The following is a 20,761-nucleotide window of genomic DNA, read 5'->3' as shown; positions in this document are numbered from 1 at the left end:
TACAATTCATATATACAGAACAACTGCAATACAGTTAATCAATTCAGAATGTAAAACTTTTTACAATCAAGGGACATTTTCATTACAATCACTGTGCTAAATTAAGTGAACAGAGAACAACCATGTGGTTTTACACTCTCAATGAAACACTATAGAAGAAGAATGAAAGAGGCCTGAAAGCTGAAATACATAATTTTGGTACTCCTGGTTTTCTGGTTATAGCAAATCAGATCTAATTTTGTTTTCAAAGTACTTTTTCACAACAAAGCATCATGGCACTCAGATCAAGAAATTTAAATATTAAATTCACTGTAAACATAAATGTTTTCATATTTACATAAACCAATGCATTTATATCCAGTTCTATTATTTTTGAAATTTTTGTATCTCAAATTCTAAAATCAGATAACGTCTTGATAATTCCTTTGGACATTATATCATATCCGGAAAACAAACCACAATCCATTATATTATGTTCTTAAAATAAACACATGATAATTTTAAATGGTCATCATAAGAATGAAAGTCTTATATTTCATAGCTAAGCTAATTTTCATGTTCATGTCTCTAATCAGCAAGGGACTAAAGGTCAATATCTGTCTTTTTTATTAAGGCTTTCATAAAATCAGAAATTGTTTTGTGGGACTTTTGCTACTCAGACAGACTAAACAACAGTCTTTCTTAACTGGCATTTAGCTGTGCTAGATGTTTGCCATTTTAAATAAAGAGGCCTGTTAGGGGATGATATGGGTGTGTGGGAAGCTGGGGGAATATAAATGAACTTTACAAGCTTTAAAATGTAAGTCAGTTCCAAATTAATCCTGGCTATAGGAGTTTTTTCAGCAAAAGCAAATTTAGTCTTCTGATTACAGGGCAAGCCAGGAGACCAGAATTTATTTCAAGCTGGCAAGGTTAAAATGTTGGTTAACTTTTACTAATTTGAAGGACAGATGTTGATCAGTTCAAGTTCCTTTGTTCCAGAAACAAAACCTTAGATTTTCCTTTGACACCTTGTACCACTTTTCACCTTTACTAATCATAAAGAACAACAGCACTTTTCACATTCAACGTAAACTGTTGTAATTCCAAAATAACATCACGCAAGTTCTCATTCCTCTGAAGTACCACAGCACAAAATCCACTCCCCACATACAAAAGCACTATTTTTATCAGTCAAAAAACTTATGAGATGTGACGAGCAACAAATATATCATTAGGACTGGAAAATCAGAGGGGTCTACTGCATGTTCCTGATATGGAGAGGGTGTAAAGGAAATAAAGTTAATAAGAAGAATAATTTGAATACACTACAGTGTTATGTGAGGCCTATATATTATACCAGGTGGAATCAATTTGAGGAAATTTATTAAGTTTGCAGAATCTATTTAAGCAAATACTGATGACAAAACCAGATTACAGGAAAAGATTACTTAAAAATGATCATAATTCAGATACACATAAAACATTCACTGTTTAGCCATTCTGTATTTGCCAGTTTTTAGACAAATCAGCCTAATTTAAATGTGAGAAGTTAACTTATTTCATTAGTTGTGAGCTCCAGAATACTGACCCATATAATGTCCCTTAACTTGATAAATTATTTCTATTTGCAGTCTTTTCTTTTTAAATCCAGGACTTAATTTTTTGTGCCCATGACAAATACCTAAAAGTTATTTGAAAAAAGAACAGAATTATCTCTTAGCATTAAAGCCCTACAAATGCAACATAATAGGTTAGCTACATGGTCAATCACACATCTGTAGAACAAAGGCATTATCCCCAGGGGATCCTACTGGACACTACTACAAACCAGTATCTTTCAAAAACCTTGCAAAACATGCTTGAAACACATATAAGATTTCTAGTGCAAAAAATGTAAATTACAAATACCATCATTTATCAGTAAAAAATATAGGACATCTTCAGGACAACTTTAGTAGGAATGCTATTCTGGAATCACTAGGTTCTATAATATGTTGTTAAATGCCAGGTTTTCCAAACCTTTTCCTCCACAACAAAAAATATTTGTTACTAAAAATAACACTCTTCCACTCCAGTTACATGCAATTTTGTGAATTTAAGGACTCTTAGTGACTAATTTAATAGCCTTAGTCAAGAATTCAATTTAAAGAACCAAGTGCCTGCAAAATAAAGAAACAATGAAACATCTGTTAGTTTTGAATCAATCAGAGCTCTCTTGACATCTTTCATAAAAAAGTGTGACTTTGAAATCTGATATCAGAAGCAATAATACTAACATAAAGGTTAAAATACACTAAGGGGTTACAAACAATGGAAGACACACTTTATACATAATATTTACAATATACACATTTTGCTTTTTTTCCAGAATTTAGAAACCATTATGTAAATAATGTTTACAGAAGACTGTCCTATAAAAGTCTGTACATCGTAATGGCATTTTTCTTTAAGCTCATCCATTTTTTACTACTGACAAAACCAATATAGACCTGAGGATTCAATATATTAGAGCTGTGTGTTACAACGGAAAGTAAATTACACCTTTGGAATGAACACAATCTCCTAAATCTACAATGTACAGTGGTATTCATATTCTTTAAAAACTGAGTAAAGCCTCCCTTCGCTCCAAATTACATTTTGAAGGATTTAAGAAAAAGAATTGGGCTATTTGAGCCATAAATCAGTTAAGTATTTTGGCTTTACTAAAAATTCAATATGGAGACACAAGGAAATGTTAGATTTTGTTAAATTATCAGATTATTATTCATTCTCAAAGAGAACGCAACAATTATACAGCTACAGGGAACACTAAGAACAAGACTAGCCAGGAAAGAGGTTTGACACACTGCTGTATGCACTTAATGGTCATATTCAAGAATAGAGTTGTAATGACCATCAAGGGTTAAATGGAGAATTGCTGATTAAGCAAAGTGCACATCTGTGGCAGTTACACAATAAGTGTCTCTGCTTTATGACAGGAAGTGAAGAAGGAAAGACATTATATCAAATATCAAGAAGGCATTGACTTGGAACTCTATCACACTGGGATGTGTCATAGGCACTATAGCCTACACTTGGACAAAAAGCAATCTTCTAAGTTCTGCTTCTCATCATACTGCTATCTACTGTCATACAAAAATGTGTCCCAAGGTTTTATTCTGCCTAAATAAAAGCTACACAAAAACAACATGAATTAAATAATATTAGTGTTCACCAGTAGATATTTTAACTAAGGAGGTGATATGGTGATAATGTGGAAAGTCATTTAATCATTGCTTTAACTAAACAGCTGTAAAAATTTGAATCCCTTTACAAATACCTTCAGCACAATGAGCGTGCTGTCAGGTTACTGGTTAAATCAGTGCTGTAGAAGCTTAAAAATTCAGCTTTGTTGTTAATTTTAAGGCTATTGGCTTTTAAAAAACATTAACAGATGGCAGTGTAAAGCTTTAAATTTAATTGTTCAGTTAATGTTCTCTACAGTTCTTAATAATACATATGCGATAAATTGAATTCTTTCAGTTTTTGGTTTTGGCTTCCAGTGCTTATAGCTAGGCTTTTCAGACTGGATCTAGAGGCACACTGAAAGAAGACACAACAGTTAACAGTTAAATAACACTTCAGTCCTAAAAGGAAGGATCTTATGTTAAAGCAGTTCCACTACAGTAGTCTGAATTAGTTGTTAGACAGAATACCCTATATTGCCTTTTACCCCGTAACACTAGATAATGCAAAATAGGTTTTTCTCTCCTTCGAACCCCCCCAAAATACTTTTTGTTCTCATTTCTTTAAAAATGCTATACAAATTAAGAAGTCAATCTGATTTGATTTTAGTTGGCACCTGTCCCTTCCTATTACAAGCATTCTTGACAAAGGCGGTGCAGACTAAAAAAACACATATACATGTTTTTATATTCCCCTTAACCATCGGTGTCTATAGAATTCATTATTTTGACACCTTAGGGGGAAAATGGCTGTTAACAAGCTGTCAGAAACACTGCTGTAAATTCAAACAATGAAGAAACTAATCTGTCACACAGGCACTTAGATCTCAGTTTGATATAACTGCAGTATATGCAATAGTCTTTAGTGCAATACTATTATATAGCCACAACGATGTTAATTTGCATACTGTATATTAACACTATCTATATACAATTAAAGGGTTTACAACCAATGGGAAAAATAATGGATACTTGTGAAAAATAAATGTTTGATCCTGTGCATGGAATATTATATATACCCTGCAGGGCAAATGCTTTCATCAGATCTAGCTCTTACCACTGTAGATGAAAATTTGGTAAATTCATCTCTTATTTGGTATATTGGTTAAAAATTTAGAAGACCTGGATTTTTTTTGACACCTATAAAACCTAGGAGTTATACTACTGTCATTAGATGGGGAGGAGAGCAACTTTCATCTGCACTTTGAATGTGTTCAATCGCACAGGAATGGACGCAAGGCACTCCAAGAGAGGTGCGTTCACTGCAGCATGATGTCCTTGAGGTTCTCTTGCAGGATGGTATCCTTGACTGCATGGAAGACAAAGCGGATGTTCTCTGTGTCGATGGCAGTAGTGAAATGGTGGAAGAGGGGTCTACTTCGGTTCCGCCTCTTGCGATTAAAGCACTGGACCAGGTAGGCCTGCACATCCTCCAGTCGGTGAGGGTCTCCCTGGAAGTCGGAGAAGTGCTTCTTGATGCTGACCTTCTTCACCTTTTCCACCAGCAAGTCCATCTTGTTAAGGAAGAGAATGATGGACACGTTGGAGAAGAGCTTGTTGTTGACAATAGTCTCAAAGATGTTCATGGACTCCACCAGACGATTGGTGCGGCGGTCTTCCATCAGCACCTGATCATACTCGCTGGAGGACACCATGAAGAGAATGGAGGTGATGCCATCAAAGCACTGAAACCACTTCTGTCGCTGTGAGCGCTGACCTCCCACATCCACCATCTTGAATGGGATCTTCTTGATTACAAAGTCATGCTCCACAATCCCTTTGGTGGCCTTTCTTGCCAGCAGGATATCCTGCCTGCTTGGGATATAACTCTGAAATTGATTATGAAAAATAAAAAAATCAGTATCCTACCTTATTAACCACACTAAGTGGCTAGTAACAAATAACCCTTGTGCTGGATGAAGAACATTTTGACTTGTCACATTGTGCATCACATCAAAGATAAATGCTAAAGCAGCGGTCTCCAACTCTTGTCCTAGAGAGACCCAAACCATTTAGTTATACAGGTCGCATATTTGTAAAGATTAAGAACAGCTCCAAGCTTTTTAATAATCCAAGTAATTTGTTCAATTAAGAAAGGAAAGCCTCTTCCTTGACAGTCTTGACTGTAAATTACTTAATTAAACAAATTATCTGCATTATGAGCACAGGGTAATTGTTCCATGTCTAGAAATTGGTGATTGAATAGTGACCTCTGAAATGTGATGAACTGAGGATCTCCAGGAGCAGAGTTGGAGATCCCTGCACCAGGTGGACAGGTTGAAAACATAGAAAAAATGGAAATAATTTCACATAACCTATATGTCTTAACCTCTATGTTGTTTGATGTACTGGATACTTTACTGTTACAATACTCTTTTTATATACTCTGATTTGCATCTTACTCCATGACTGGCTAATCAAACCTCAGTTTTTAACACATTTTCATAGGATTATCACTCCTGTGTAAATGTTTAAATGGACTTGATGACAATGCTAAGCAGACTAAGTGAACAGGACCTTACTGATTTGCTGTTATGAAATCTTCTGATCTGATTTTTACATATCTGATTTTACCAAAACTTATGTTTTAGAACAGTTGTTAAGTCTTTTAAAATCCAAGACAATTTTAAAACCAGATGTCATATTTATATAAACGCTACTCTACATTACACAGTTTGAAGAAACTTTTCTGAAGTACTAAAAAACATTTCTGAAGCACTGAAGTTACTATCATTAAACAATAGAGGAAGCCTCATTCTGCAACACCTACTACTGTGGTTAGAAAAATAAAGACAATTAACAAGAATATGCAGCTGTATCTTGAAAGGTTATAAAAATACTTTTCAAAACTTTCTCCAATGAAAATAAAGAGTATAATGCCAGTGATTTGTATTCATACAGATCACCAGTACACAAAGTTTGCAATATATAAGACAGCAATCTAAACCTATTAAAAATTATATATTCAATTTTCAAACGGCAGAGAGAGAGATGCTAAGAAATTAAATTTACTTTTATTAAAGATGTAGATATAAGGTTAAAATTAGATATAAATGTATAAGGCAGAGTGGAGCGGTGGCTCTGTGGCTAAGGATCTGTGCTTGTTACTGGAAGGTTGCCGGTTCAAATCCCGCAGCCGGCAGAGGAATCCTACTCTATTAGGCCCCTGAGCAAGGCCCTTAACCCCAACTGCTCCAGGGTTGCTGTACAATGGCTGACCCTGCGCTCTGACCCTGAGCTTCTCTCCCTGTCTGTGTCTCATGGAGAGCAAGCTGGGGTATGCAAAAAGATGAATTCCTAATGCAAGAAATTGTATAGGGTTAATTAAGCAACATTAAATTAAATTAACATTAACATTAAAAGGTTCACTGATTGGCTACTGTGATACTAATATTATCTGCTTCAAGTGACAGAACTTGGAGAGTGAATCTTTATTTTAAAAATAATATTTTAACAAATTTGTATTTTTTAAAATACAACTGAAAAATTGAATATGGAATTTCACACCAATTTAATATATTGAAAACAACAGAAAATACTGCTGAATTGACAGGACACCTTTTGAAATATTGTTGTAAAGGCTCCCAGTGGTTGTACATTTAAACTAACAGCTAAATAGCTGGAAGTTGTTTAAGCAATTCAATATCTGAATGAACTGAATGAATGAAGGGAGGCTCAGGGAACCTCAAAAACCACCACAGAAATTCTCACATAATACAAAGCACTGCAAGACCTTTTGAATTTGGCAGTTAATGGTATTCTGACTCAAGACTTTGATGTTCAGGAAATCATCACACTGCAGTTCCTGAAGGCCTTGGAATCAAGCCCAAAATTCAAGATACAGAATTCCTGCACACTGTAGTGAAGTAGATCCCTGTTTCTCATTGGATTGGGATTATGGGTTCTTGCTCAAGCTACTTTTTTTTACCAACACAAAATCTGACCATAAATGGAACTTGAAGAAGGCTGGCATTTGTCCCGATCCTAAGTACATAACTGAAACAAAAACAGAGTAGGCTGTCTTGTATTATGTTTTTTAATTTGCTCTTTTTCAAGTTCAAGTTTTGCATTGATATAAACTGGAAAACCATGTAGAATGTGACTAATGGAATAGCATAGTTCACACAGTCAGTGCAACTGGGTTAATTCTCAATGAGAATACACTTTTGAGGCATGAAACAGTATTATTCAGACACAGGCTTGTGAAACTCATTATTAAGCGAATATGCATACTCACCAGTTGCCCAATTCGGTCCAGGTTGTCCAAGAAATATTTCACTGATTCACCCTGAACAAAAAAAAATATTTTACTTTTGGTAATACCAATTAGAATGATTTATATTGTTTGTGGGGTAGGAGAATTCCTTGATTGGTGTACTTCTGTTATAAATACTGTTCTTAGTGCAGATTACTGCACATTTGCAATGTATACACTTTTAGTGTAATCTATTCTGATTACTTTTTCCAATTACTCCATGCTCAAAACCACACTGTATCCAAGAGGGATATGCAAAACAGGATCTGAAAAAGAACAGCTATCAGCAGTGTAAAGCAAATTACAAGCAAAATACAGCAGAATTAAGAACCATAGATAAAGTTGGCCTGTTCTAGCCTGCTGACCTTCTGTTCTGGATTTGCTCATAAGCAAGAAGACAGACAAAAACACAGAGCAAAATGAGCTATTAATGTCGTAATAATAATAAATCAAAGTAGAAAATAACTGCAGCGCAAAATACTGTTGAATTCTATCCACAAGATTAAGAAAATAATAAGTCTCTCATATTGTTGCAGTGAATACATTTTGATTCTAGAGGAGACTTTGTTCTAACATCCTTTCATGAACTTCCTAACTCTAGGTTCCTAATTGCATTGTAACTTACCCAAACCTACTAGTCATTAAAGAGAAGATATTTTTGTAAACACTGCTTTTTCCTTTTAAACCTTTTTAAGGGTTATTACTCATTGAAGCCCACTGGACTGACTTCTTTAATATTAAAAACCACTAAGAAGTATAAAATGCTTAAGTGCACTAAAGTAAAAAGAAAAAGTGTAAAAAAGTGATGGGAAAATGTATTGTGACAAACTTATATGAGTGCGTTACAGACAGAATACCTGCTACAGGTAGCATGGTTCTCAACCTCACACATTCTGTACATGCAATTGTAAACTATAGAAAAGACGAAAGGAATAGCTTTAGCATAACAAAACAAATGAAAGTTTTAAAGGGTAAGGTTACTGTTTTTACAACCTCCAATTTAAGAATGTATAAAACAGCAGATCTATTCATATGTAGGAGCAAAATGTTCCAGATTACTTTTCAAGATGCACTGCTTTATTCCTGAACATATTTTAGAGTCGGTTATGCTGCCATATTTTGTATTCTCCTGAATATGTATTGAATATATTAAGGGTTAAATGTGGAACATTTGTAAAATGGCACAAAAACGTAAAAAGCTATCCACTTATTTGGGACATCTTGGCAAACCCACGGTAACAGAGTAGGCATAGAATTAGAAAAAATCTATCCAAGAAATTATACATTTTAAAAAAGTGTAATGAAGCACTAAAAAATGTCTTTTGTGGATGCATTTGTCAAGTCTGGATACTGAATATTTTTAGTTAAAAAATCTCTGTATTCCAAGAAATACAAAACTGCTGAGCTTCCATACTGTATGCTGTTTAATATTCTGTATAAAGTACTACACCTTTCCCATGAAACAGACAAACACTTCAATTATTTGTCAGACTGTGATACATTTGAGTCTTATTTACATACTGTAAGTAAAATGTACTTAAGTGTTAGTAATAGAAGCTTGCTGTTGCTGCTTGTGGCAAAATACTGATTATTGGTTATCTTTAATCGCATACAGAGCTGTAACACTGGTATTTATTCAGCATATCTAAGCCAACATCAAACAAATTGTGAAGAACTACATACAAATTCCTTCTTCCTGAAATAGATATTTTCACATTTTTTTCTATTCTTTGTCACTTTCTTACCCTGAGACCCCCCTTAACTCAAGCCTTGTTTTTCAATAGTGTGCCACTAAAAAGTGTCCGTGAACAGCTGAATTGCTTTGAAGCTTTGTCTCTGAAAACCTATTTGACCATGGCTCTCTGCTCAAGTTCCTGTCTGCACTGAGGTGTCTACACATCCCGTCTGCCCACGCTCCCAACAGGAAACAGCTGTGTGTGGATACAGGAGGATTTACAAGACAGTGCCACCCGGGGCTTTAACCCTGGCCCCTGCTTATTTACAAGCCCCATACCGGTGAATGAAGGGAAATAAAGCTTTAAAGATTGAAGCCAACTAAGAGAATCTTGAAATGGAGATATGAACAATATGATTTTATTCTGTATTTACAATGTTTATGTAGTGGGGTTTTGCATTAGTAGTTGTAAAAAAATGAGATAGCAATATATGGATAAATGCTACAGTGCCCAAATAAAATTTTCATTTCTAATCTCTTTTTGAATTAAGAGCTCTTGACTTTACCACCAACTCATAGCAAGGAAACAATCAAACCCAGAAAAATGAGAATCGGTGCCCTCTAACCTCCAGATTAAACACATAGTCACCAAGGAAACCAAAACAGGAGCTGTTGCCAAGGTACATAAGCCCAAGGGAGAAGGTTCAATGAAGCCATTAACTGAGAAACTCAGCATAAAAAGAAAGGGACTGTTATTAAAAGCTATTACTAAGATGCCCAACCTTCTTGGATAGATGTCCTTTTAGTTGAATTTAGTATACAGTGTCACAGTAAAATAATACAATGCTTAACCCTGATAATGACATTTTGAAATAACTGTTCCCAGGCTTAAATTTTTGCATTTCAAATAAAGGTCAAACTGTGCAAAAACAAAATCATTTTCTTCAGATGTAAATGCTTTTAAATCTCATTTTCTTTTTATGAAGATTTTATGCAGTTCAATGACTTCGAAACATTTGACCCCTCTCTCCTGTATGTCATTTAAGCTGTGATCTGACAGTGTGGGAAAGAAGGGTAAAAAAACTCTTTACTGCACAAGGGTTTGTTTAAAGTCTCACAACTACCAAAGTATGTAGTTGCTGAATTTTACTCAGATGGGAAAACACATATAAATGTTTCAATTCTGCAACTAAAGATAACAATACAGTCAATCATTCTCTTTCAGAACTATCTTGAAAGTAACAAGGCAAGTTTTAAGAGAGAATTCTCCATCATGATCAGTTTCACTCAGGGTTGTTTCTTACTAAACCAAACATTTGAAATGTATTAAAAAAATAAACTTTGTAGTTCACAGATACAATACAAAAATAATTATAATATCAAAGTACCCATGGGTATACATGGCCTAAACATTGCAGATTCGTTCCAGGATCTCTAAAACAAAACAAAGTCAACACCTTAGCATTTGTGATCTGGAGGTATTTCTATGAAGAAGAGACATTACAACTTAAAAATAAGTATCATCTTATTTTGTTCATCTGGTACCTCTGGACCTTCCAGCTTCCAGCAAATGTTTTGTTTGGAAACATTGTTGCTTTGAGTTGTATTAGAGATATTTCAGATTATTCTATTTTAGTGCAGGGTCAGCAGTTCCTTCCTGGAAGAGCCTATTTTCTAAATCCATAAAAGAGACCAGAAGGTTTCCTGGTGCTGTAATGCACCTCCCTAAGGTTTCCGCACATTCCGCACATAGTGTTTTCCGGCAATGGAGCTGAGAAAAACACAATCGAAAAGCAACTAGGAGCATGAAAGACAAAATTCTGCTTTTATTTTATTGTATTTCCTATTTATATAGGGAATGCATATACTGTGCTGTGTGAAGTTTCCAGCTCATGAATTTTTGTTAAACTTGTGCCCACAACCACAAAACAAGGCTTATAAAATAAGCATATTTAAAAAAGGACAAAAATAAAAAAAAATCATTAGTTTCACATTGCTAATGTAGTACCTTTCTACATCAGAAAGACTGGATACATGTAAGTAGAATATTTTATTATAGTTTCTGTATATGATGTTTTATGTATGCAAAATATTTTTAAATAATTCAAGAGATACCTAAACTCCCCCTTTAACTCATGTGTAATCTAGTCGTCTCAACTTTTAGGAAAACACCCTTTTAAATGCTATAAGGAAAAGACAAAGACTAATATGATGGTTATGTCTGGCAACATAAAAAATATACTGTTTTTTCCAACAACTATGTTTTTTTTATTGCTGGTAATATAAAATACACATAAAACAATTTTAGAATGCTAAACTTTGCCATTTTGCAATGGGTAAATGTGATTCTGTTACAATGCCCAATAAATTAGAGGATCATTGAGCCTATGGGAACACTTGCACGTTATCCTACTGCATGTGAGAATCACAAGCTTGCATTCCAAGAAATGGCTGTACTGATGCCAAAAACTACAAAAATGAGACGAGATAATTTCCCTCATTAGTGGATGCTTTTACCCAGCAACAATTTCAATGAATAATTATTTTTACCTTTTATAGGTAAATAAGGCGTTTATCAGCAGGGTTCCCATAAACATATGTGATTATGTGTATCCTAATGCAAAAAAAGTAGACACCTAACTTTTTTTGTCAGAAAAGATATGATCTGGTTTAACGTACATTCAGTTTATTGGGAGGGTTTACCCTTGCTAAATTGCTGTATATATTGAGGCATTCACACTATAAAGAAACTTAAATGCCTTTTAGAACTGCATCTCTTGCTGGCTTTGATCCAAACTCCTGAACACCTCCTGTGCTCACTGTGCTGCTGGGTAACTGCACATTTGAATGAAGTGTAAACTGATGGCTTAAGACATTTATATCTTTATCTTTGTTTCTACAAAAGAAAATCCACAAAAGACCAACAAAATCTAGAAACATGGCTGCATATCCATGAAATATCTTGGAGAGGGATATTTTTTCTTCTTTAACCTAAGATTTTTTTTCCATTGACATACTTAATATCCTTGGCTTCAGACCAAAAAGCTTCATTTATAAAAAGGCCCCTGTGGTGACTTAAATGTTTGAGTTGGATAAAGGCAAAGATCCAAACGTTATCCCCTACAATGCGATCTAACACACCCAGTAAAATATTATTTAAATCTAACTTCATATCCTTGGTATGAAAAAGTTTTATATTGGTCAACATTTTGTTTTGATCTTTTAAAATTTAAGAAATGGAAAGGAAACCTTTAAATAGTATATTAAGTATGGCTTTTAATTTGTTTTCATGGTATTAGACTAATAAAATGACTCCAAAAAGAAAAGTCTAGAAAGAAAAACGCCATACACACTTATATCTTTTAAGATAATTCAAATAGACTCCTTGATGAAGATCAAACATGAGGTATGAAAATGTAATACTTGAAGACATATTTTAGTTTGAACAAAATTTTAGTTTTGCCATTCTAACTCTGGTTCAAATTTTCTTGGTTATCAATTATTAGGGTCCTTACAAGAGTCAATTAATGTGATCATATGAATGAGTGAGATCAACCCTTATAAATACTGATTTAAAAACCAAATTCTAATCTCAGGGAATCTCAGTTAATCTAGTTTTGAATCTGTTAAATGTAGTTAAAATGAACATCTGAAATAATTTCCATTGTAAATATAACTGTTCCTGCCAGGGTTAGCCACAAACAAAACAATGTTTTCTAGATTTAGAAAAATCTTAAAATATAATAACAGAATATGTGATTTATGCCAGAAAACAAGACAAGAATTGTTGGCTTCTTTGTGGATATCTCTTAGCGCTCTCTGATCTCTCAGCTTTCCTAACTAGAGTGGTATGTCTAATTTTCAGAAGGACTTACAGGAAAGTAAAAAACAAAGGAACAATAGAGTTCCATCGTTTTGACAAAGGTCTCATCTGAACACATTAATGGAGTCTGTGCTGGTCTGTACAGCTATCGCTTTCACTGCTCTCTTCCTATCTAAGGACAGTGCAGGCGAAGTTTAAAAGTGGTTATCTCCCGACACTGTAGGGTGATCTGCCCATTTGACTCCTGTGCACCACTTCCCATGAGTACCTGCCAAATCAAAATCACAAGCTACTGGGATGCAAACCAGCAGTCCCTAAACACATAATTTAGTCTGCCTAACAAAGAGTTAAGATATCTTAGGCAAGCACAGAGGAATCTAAATCTCGTTACTGTTTTAAAATGTTCTGATAAGCGTGAACATTGAACAAACCTTTACAACCTAGCCAGAGAAAAGAATGGTCTAATTCCATAAAGTTTACTAGATACTATACATACACACATTTTCCTCTCCAGTCCCAGTTCCTCTCCAAAAAACAAGTAGAGCCTACAGTCCTTAAGATATGTGGAGGTCTGACACCTCTGGTTCATTAAACATTAAACATTGAATGAATCACCAACAGGGTTTTGCATTCAACACAGTAAACTTGTATACATACGTTAACTTATTTTTAAATTTGTTTCTTAAATTTATCAGTTTTGGGAGGAGCCAAATACATATGTGTACAAGCTAATAAAAAATTGTCATTGCACCATACAGCAAGCAATTTTTGTATAGACAGAAAAATGCTTCGCTTAAGTGTTAAAGTTCTTAAATGTTCTTTAAAAGCAAACTCACAGAAAGGGTTTCACTTTTGTTTGATGCTATTTTCTGACTGAAGACTGCAAATGTTTGCTGCAGACACTGCTTCAGACTAGAATCCATTCTGGTTATCAGTTACAGAGCCATGTCTTACATATTCTTCTCTTGGACGTTCACACATACTTTATGTGCTTGCCCAACAAGACAATATTTCGCTTCCCCTCAGGTATTATGATACGCTGACATTCCACAGTATTGCAGCAAAGGATCTACATGTTGTTGAGGGGGAGAACTGCAGCTCCAGTTAAAGACAGATCTGTTCTTTGGCATTTTTCCATACAAACCTCAAGGATGTTCCTACCCTCTGGTCCATGGCCTCTCACTAGAACCAGCTCCAAAGAAAAAAAACTGACACATCTGTTTAGATCACAGATGTTAGCAAAGAACACCGAACAAATCTCTAAACTTCCTTACTCATTCCTCTCACTGTGCTGGTTTAGAATCAAACCCGGCTAAGTCCTTCCACTTTCAACAAGTTGTGATTAAAGCTGCCATTCCTATGTTCCTTTTATCTTATCACCTCCCAAAAGTAATGGAAACAACAGAGGAAGAACTGTAAGATGGGAAGGTCTGTAAACAAATTAATTCAGGAACAGTGGGGGAAAAAATGTTTGTAATATTCTATTCCTGCAGCACAACTTTTTAAAGACTTGGCTGATCATGAATTGTTTTTTATAGCTTGCTCCCTTGGTTTTGGAATTTAGCAGAGAAAAAAACATATTTCCTATTTGTTAAACAAAAGCTTTTAAAGTCACTAAACATTAGTCGTGAATAATGTAAAGAACTCTGAGAAAGTCAAATTAATAATTTGCTTCATCATTTGCAAATTTACAATCAGATAAGTTATACAGCAGATGTTTTTTTTTTCTAAAGATCTCATAACTAAAGATGAATTTCTTTTGTGATGCATGATAACACAGTGTAATGAGAAACACTCTTAGGATGGACTGCAGAGAATATCTACTATCTTAATAAAAACAACAGCAATGCAGGTAAACCTCTTTGTTAATATGGCACATCATTTCAATTAATTACAGAAAACACATGCATCATATTAAAGAAACCACGTTTTCACTCTACTGTAATCTCAATTGGTAAACTTATATATAGAACTAGTCACGGTACACTGCTTCAACAATGAATTAAAATTTGCATCTATAAAGAAAGAACAATGTTAAAAATGTCTTCTGCACAGTTTGTTAATCAAATCTTTTTCTCACAGTTGTTGAATTCCTGGTTTATAAAACAGTGCGTGGGTCCCGAAGCCTATGGATTATAACTGCTCTTTGTGAAAAGCATCAAATGAGTTTATAGTTTTTATGTTAACTACTTAAAAAGAGCTCAAGGATATAGTATGCATTCCAAATTATGGTCTAGCAAAAAAATGGTCTACATTTCAATAGTGCATTATACAAAAATAAACCTTGCAGATGAAAAGAAACACTACTATTTTTAATTACTGGCAGGATACAAGTGCACATTGGATAGAAAAGTGAAACATCCCCAAATAATTAGTTCAACATGATGAACACATTAATTATTTAAAAAGTAATTTGAATATCAAAGTAATCACCACTAAAGAAAATATAGTAAATAAAGGTTCTTATGAAGAGGCACAGACAAGTTACCTCTAGGATGCTCTAAGCAGTGATAGGTCAAACTGAATGAAAATGTTGACATGCTGTGTTTTTTAATTATTTACTGAACCTGCACTTGCACTGAACCTGCATAACCTGTTGGTGACATTTGATTTGATCTTAAATTAACAATGCAACAGCTTTATACTAGTTGGTGTAAAACAATGATAGGAGAAAAGAAAGTTAAAACTCCCTCTGTAATGCCCTTCACTGACACAATGAACCTCCTGCTGTGTGATGGCTGCTCTTCTGATTCTTTGCCTCCCATAAGAATAAGGTATGCCTGCGTGGAAAACCATTTAATTAAATGAAATGATAATGCATGCTGCATTACTCAGATGGATAAGGCAAACATTCATATTAATGCTCTCATGTCCAATGGGACTGAGAGGACTTGGGAGTTTGTTGAACTGGGGGAGTTAAGCTGAACAAACTTTCCAAACATTTGGCAATAAGTAGGTTGGGAGGTGTTAAAGGGAAGTACAGTTTGATTCTGGACTAATCACAGAGTACTGCAAGTGGAAATAATGAGCTCTGCTAAGCTTTACCACAGCTGGGTTGACAAAGGGTGAGTCAGAAAAAAAGCTAGAAGAAACTGGGAAAACTTTTCTGGAAATGTTCCACAGGGAATCAACTTTCTTCAACTCTAGTGCAGCTGTTATGCTGTTATGTACTACAGACAGATTACAATCAAGCTTTCATCTATTATTTAGAGTTGTATTGTATTTGGTAAAAAAATAATCACAAATTACATAACAATCATCCAAAGCATAATACCAACATCTGCCATTTCTTGTGACCCCCTATATAAAGTAGGTTACATTACACACAATGCTGCACAAAACTAAATGGATATTTGTACATGATCATAATTAAATCACAAAAAAGTCTAAGTAACTTCTTCAAAACAGACATAAAAATGTTTAAAGGTTTTAGTTTGAAAGACTTTCTGAGTGTTATAAAAGAGATTAGGAGTGTTGTCTGCAGAGTAGCTTTGATAATGATATTATCACATTAAATCAATAATCTTTACACTATACACTATAAATAAAATTCACAACAAGGTACTTTGAATCATTGTATCTAATTCAAATTAGGTCAATGTCCCTCAGCTACCAGAAAAAAACAATTTAGCTGGCAACAGACTTTAAAATATATAATATTTCATTGCTCTTTGGAAAATGCGGAATAAGCATTATTTCTAAATTATAAAATCCAATTTTCATTTAGAAAATACCAAAATAACATTTACAAAATTGAATTCCCAAAATTCATGGCATCAGCACCAGACTATGCAGCTAATGGAATAACCACACCCACAGAGAAACATCCATGAATCTGACCAGCCAGCCCTGCAACCTCAAAATTGGTGAAATTCTCCAGGGTCCCCCACAGCAGCAGAGTATTCTCAGTGCCAGTGGTATCAACTTTCAAGAGCTTTCATTTACTGCATAGTAATCTCTGACCTGACCTATCCATTCTGGTTGACTTTTCACCAGATGGTAAAATATTGTACTGCTGAGTCTATGGCAGTTAAAAATCCTGAACATTCATTCACACATGCATCTTAAAAATACATGGATGTTAAAACATGGCAAAAACGTCTAACTTCACATTTAACTACCTAACACATAGATGCACTTCTATTAGCAACAATTTGCATATTCATTAATGTAAGCTCCTTGTAGGTCTATACAAGGACTTTGGCTTCCATTCAAATATGCTTTGTAAGCACCGTTCACTCCATGCATCTGGCCATGTTTTGGACCAAAATACAATTGCAGTCATAATTATAATGACAGAATGACTGCTCTGTATTAAAGCGTAACCTTCCATTACTTAATGGGCAATTGTACACTTTACATGCAGTTGTGATACTGACCTGTGAACACTCATACTGGTGAACATCAGGACACAATATAGGAGGTGAAGTTAATATCAGAGGAATTAACCTGACAGAAGTATGACTCCATGTCTTACACCAAATTAAATTATTAGAAACTGTGATCTCGCAGCATATCTAGCATGTCTTTGTTTTCAGTTACAAACTGAGCAGTAATTTAGATAAGGCTTCGAGTACAGTATGTGGACTGGTCATGCTGCTCCGCTTCCTCTCTCAAAGAATAAACTGCATTTCAACACAATACTGAAATATTTCAACTAAAGTGCCATAGCTCAGTTTAAAAAGATAAGGCTGTTCAATTTCTTCAAGAGGTCAATGGGCCTCTGGTCAAAAGTTTAGATGCTAAAAGCTGAACAATGGAATTATTTTGCCACTTTGCTCAGATAAAACAGAAACATCAATTCAACCATTCTAATTTTACATCTTGCCTGCCCAAGCAGCTAAAATATTAAAGGACCTCTGCAGGAGACAGAAAACCTTATCAGAGAGGGAAAATCCATGGCATTATCCTTTAATTTTTTCAATACCTTATATGGTTGAAATGTATCATTTATAGGGTTATTATAAACTAATACATTAAAGAAAAATTTACCCTTGAGAAATGTGCTTCACTTTATTTGCCCATCGATCTTCAGGCACTGCTCATGAACTACTGAAATCAAAGACAAATCATTGCTCTGGACTAAGCCAGCTAACTACATAAATAATCCCTTCCTCTATAAAGATTCCTCCATTGGATAGCTTATCTAAAGACATCTTTATCAAATGTCAGATTTATGCAAGAAAAACTCAGCCCCTGTTAATGAATCTAAATTCCAATGAAACCAAAACAAGTTTGTAAACCTTTTTACTTTACATACTGTACTTTTGGAAATGTCTTTACTCTTGGACCATCTGGAGATTAAACAATCCAAAAAGAACATTTATTTTACCTCGAAGAAATACAACAAGGAATTTTTTATGGGGTTTTTAAAGTTCCCAATGTCTTGAACTTTATTCCTCTTCCATTTTTACATATGAGCTTCACAACCATTTAGGCACTTTAACCTTAATCTCACAAGTGCATCACAACACGCAAGAAGTGACCACAGCAGGCTGGTGCTTATTCTTATATGATTTCAAAAACCTTACACCTATAGAATTCTTTTTTTTTTGTACAAACTGTACCCTTTCAAACAAATTCAGCTCATAGATTATTTAGAGGTCTGCTGGATATGATAGATCCCAGAAAAAATAATAATTTGCTAAGTATATTCCTAACTTCAATATGGATTGTTAGCTCCCTGTGATCTCATGTCAAATTTCTGGCACTGGAACACATCTGCCCTTACAATGCACTTCCAGATGACTATTGCACTAAAAATATCCTAAATTATATTGAAATATCAAATATCCTAAATGAAAATATCTTAAATGATATATTTAATATTGAAAGAGGACATGAGACATTCAGAGGCATCATATTATTTAATTACCAAGGGATATTTGGTTGAACAAGACAATGATCAAACACAGATCGAATTTAATTTAAATTAATTTCAAATTAGTGGACTTGTCACATTGGAAAAGAAAAACAATCTCAATTCAAGGTAATTAAATAAGAATTATTCAATTAAATAAAAACTAAAGGTCTGCATTTGGCCCATCTTACTAATTTCTATAGTTTAGTCACTAAGTAAATCTTAAATTTGTCCTATCATTTCTTAAAGAAACACAGAATTTGGGCCTCAAACACCTGGCTGGAAACCTTTTTAAAAATAAAATTCTTCCAGGAATAAAATCCTGACAACAAAAAAATTATATTATTTTTAGCTCCTGTTTTTTTCTTGCAAAGAGTGACAAGTTTATTCCATCCTTTTTGGAAAACGGCACCTGTGAGAGCCGTTTCCACATTGGTTATGATGTCACAATGGGGAATGCGACATGTCACGTAAGGTCAGAAGTGAAAAATGTCAAGCAGCCTGAACTGACTAAAACAAGAGAGAGCCATCACGCTTTTTACTGCATTTGTATGAGGCTGATGAATAAGGATGAAACAATGTCTCCAGTTTGGCACTAATTCACAGTCTCTGTACCCAGATTAACAGGCTGTACAAAAGGAATGTTTGAAAAGGTTAAACAAGTGGCCAGAATGCATGAATAAGCATGTTGGAGGGAGGGGGGCATGGAATGGGGAGTAGTTAACACCACCAAGAAATCCACCTCTCCTGCTCCATCACCCCTGAAATGTAATCTCAAACATGTTTACCATTCTCAACTCTGGATCTGTAGACCATCAGGCTGCAACCCTAACCACCCACACAACTCAGCACAGCCCTGTTTGGATGTTTTCTTGTCAGAAGCCCAAGGTTTAACGGCAGGAAATAATAAGGTTTGGACTGAGGTGCACTTGTGGAGCATAAGACAGACAGAAAGACTGCTCCCTGCTTGGCCAGTGCTCAACTAACAGGTTTCCACAGAATGAAGAAGGGACAGTCAACAAGGATTGCTCTGTCATTTGCATCTATGAAAAAACTTTGTCCACAAGACTCCATTTTTTTGCTTCAGGAGACAAATCTTCAAATTTCAGTATCTTTCATTTTCAAGATAACAAGCCATGAAAAAAATAATCAACTTTAGTAACAGAAATAATAACAATAACACAATGGGAAAATTAAGATTACATGTATTTCAACACACAGCAAATCTAAGGCACCTATGCATGTCCACCTCCTAACTGGCATTGCAGTCTATATCTCACACAGATAAAAAAATAATCTATCTCAAACTTCTTTATTCATAGGAAGGAATAATGCAACAGTGCTTGTGCTTCTAGATCTTAGTGCTGCCTTTGACATGGTTGACCACTCTGTTTTGTTACACAGGCTTGAGTTTGAGGTTGGCTTATCTGGAACCATCCTTATGTGGTTTACTTCATATTTTCATTATGTTCAGATATCTAATATTTCTTCTGCTTCATCAATGTCACCAGTTCAATTTGGGGTACCACAGGGATCAGTGCTGGGACCAATATTGTTCTCTCTCTACATGCTGCCGCTAGGTAGGATAATACAAAAACATAATATTAACTTTCATTCATATGCTGATGACACGCAAATATACATTTCATTTACACCAAACGACAACTCTTCTATTATCACTTTAGTTAATTGCATTAATGAAGTAAAGACTTGGATGTGTGAAAATGTTTTGTTACTTAACTCTGATAAAACTGAGGTTCTGTTGTTTGGAGGAAACAATACTGATAGGACTACTATAACTTTAGCACTTAACTCAGAGGATTTAAAAATTTGCCTCAAAGACTTAGCACGTAACCTAGGCGTCATATTAGTGACAAGGCTCTCATTTAACTCTCATGTTAAAACAGTATCTAAAACATGCTTCCTACAGTTAAGAAATATT

The 20,761-nt window shown here is 34.6% G+C and overlaps 1 protein-coding gene across 1 annotated transcript in view; it reads right to left on the bottom strand.

Annotated features, from left to right (window-relative positions):
• Nucleotides 1–324: 324 nt before the first annotated feature.
• gna12a (guanine nucleotide binding protein (G protein) alpha 12a) overlaps nucleotides 325–20,761 on the bottom strand; it is a 59,095-nt gene continuing 38,658 nt past the window's right edge. Inside the window, exons 3-4 of the mRNA XM_088613431.1 lie at nucleotides 7,444–7,494; nucleotides 325–5,035 (exon numbers count right to left, since the gene is read on the bottom strand). Coding sequence (XP_088469557.1) covers nucleotides 4,466–5,035; nucleotides 7,444–7,494 — 621 coding nt within the window. The 3' untranslated portion in view covers nucleotides 325–4,465. The remainder of the gene's footprint in view (nucleotides 5,036–7,443; nucleotides 7,495–20,761) is intronic.

The sequence above is a fragment of the Lepisosteus platostomus genome, chromosome 19, assembly GCF_059453375.1.
Source record: "Lepisosteus platostomus isolate fLepPlt1 chromosome 19, fLepPlt1.hap1, whole genome shotgun sequence".
In the NCBI taxonomy this organism is placed as follows: Eukaryota; Metazoa; Chordata; class Actinopteri; order Semionotiformes; family Lepisosteidae; genus Lepisosteus; species Lepisosteus platostomus.
This window is presented reverse-complemented; position numbering and strand designations above follow the sequence as displayed.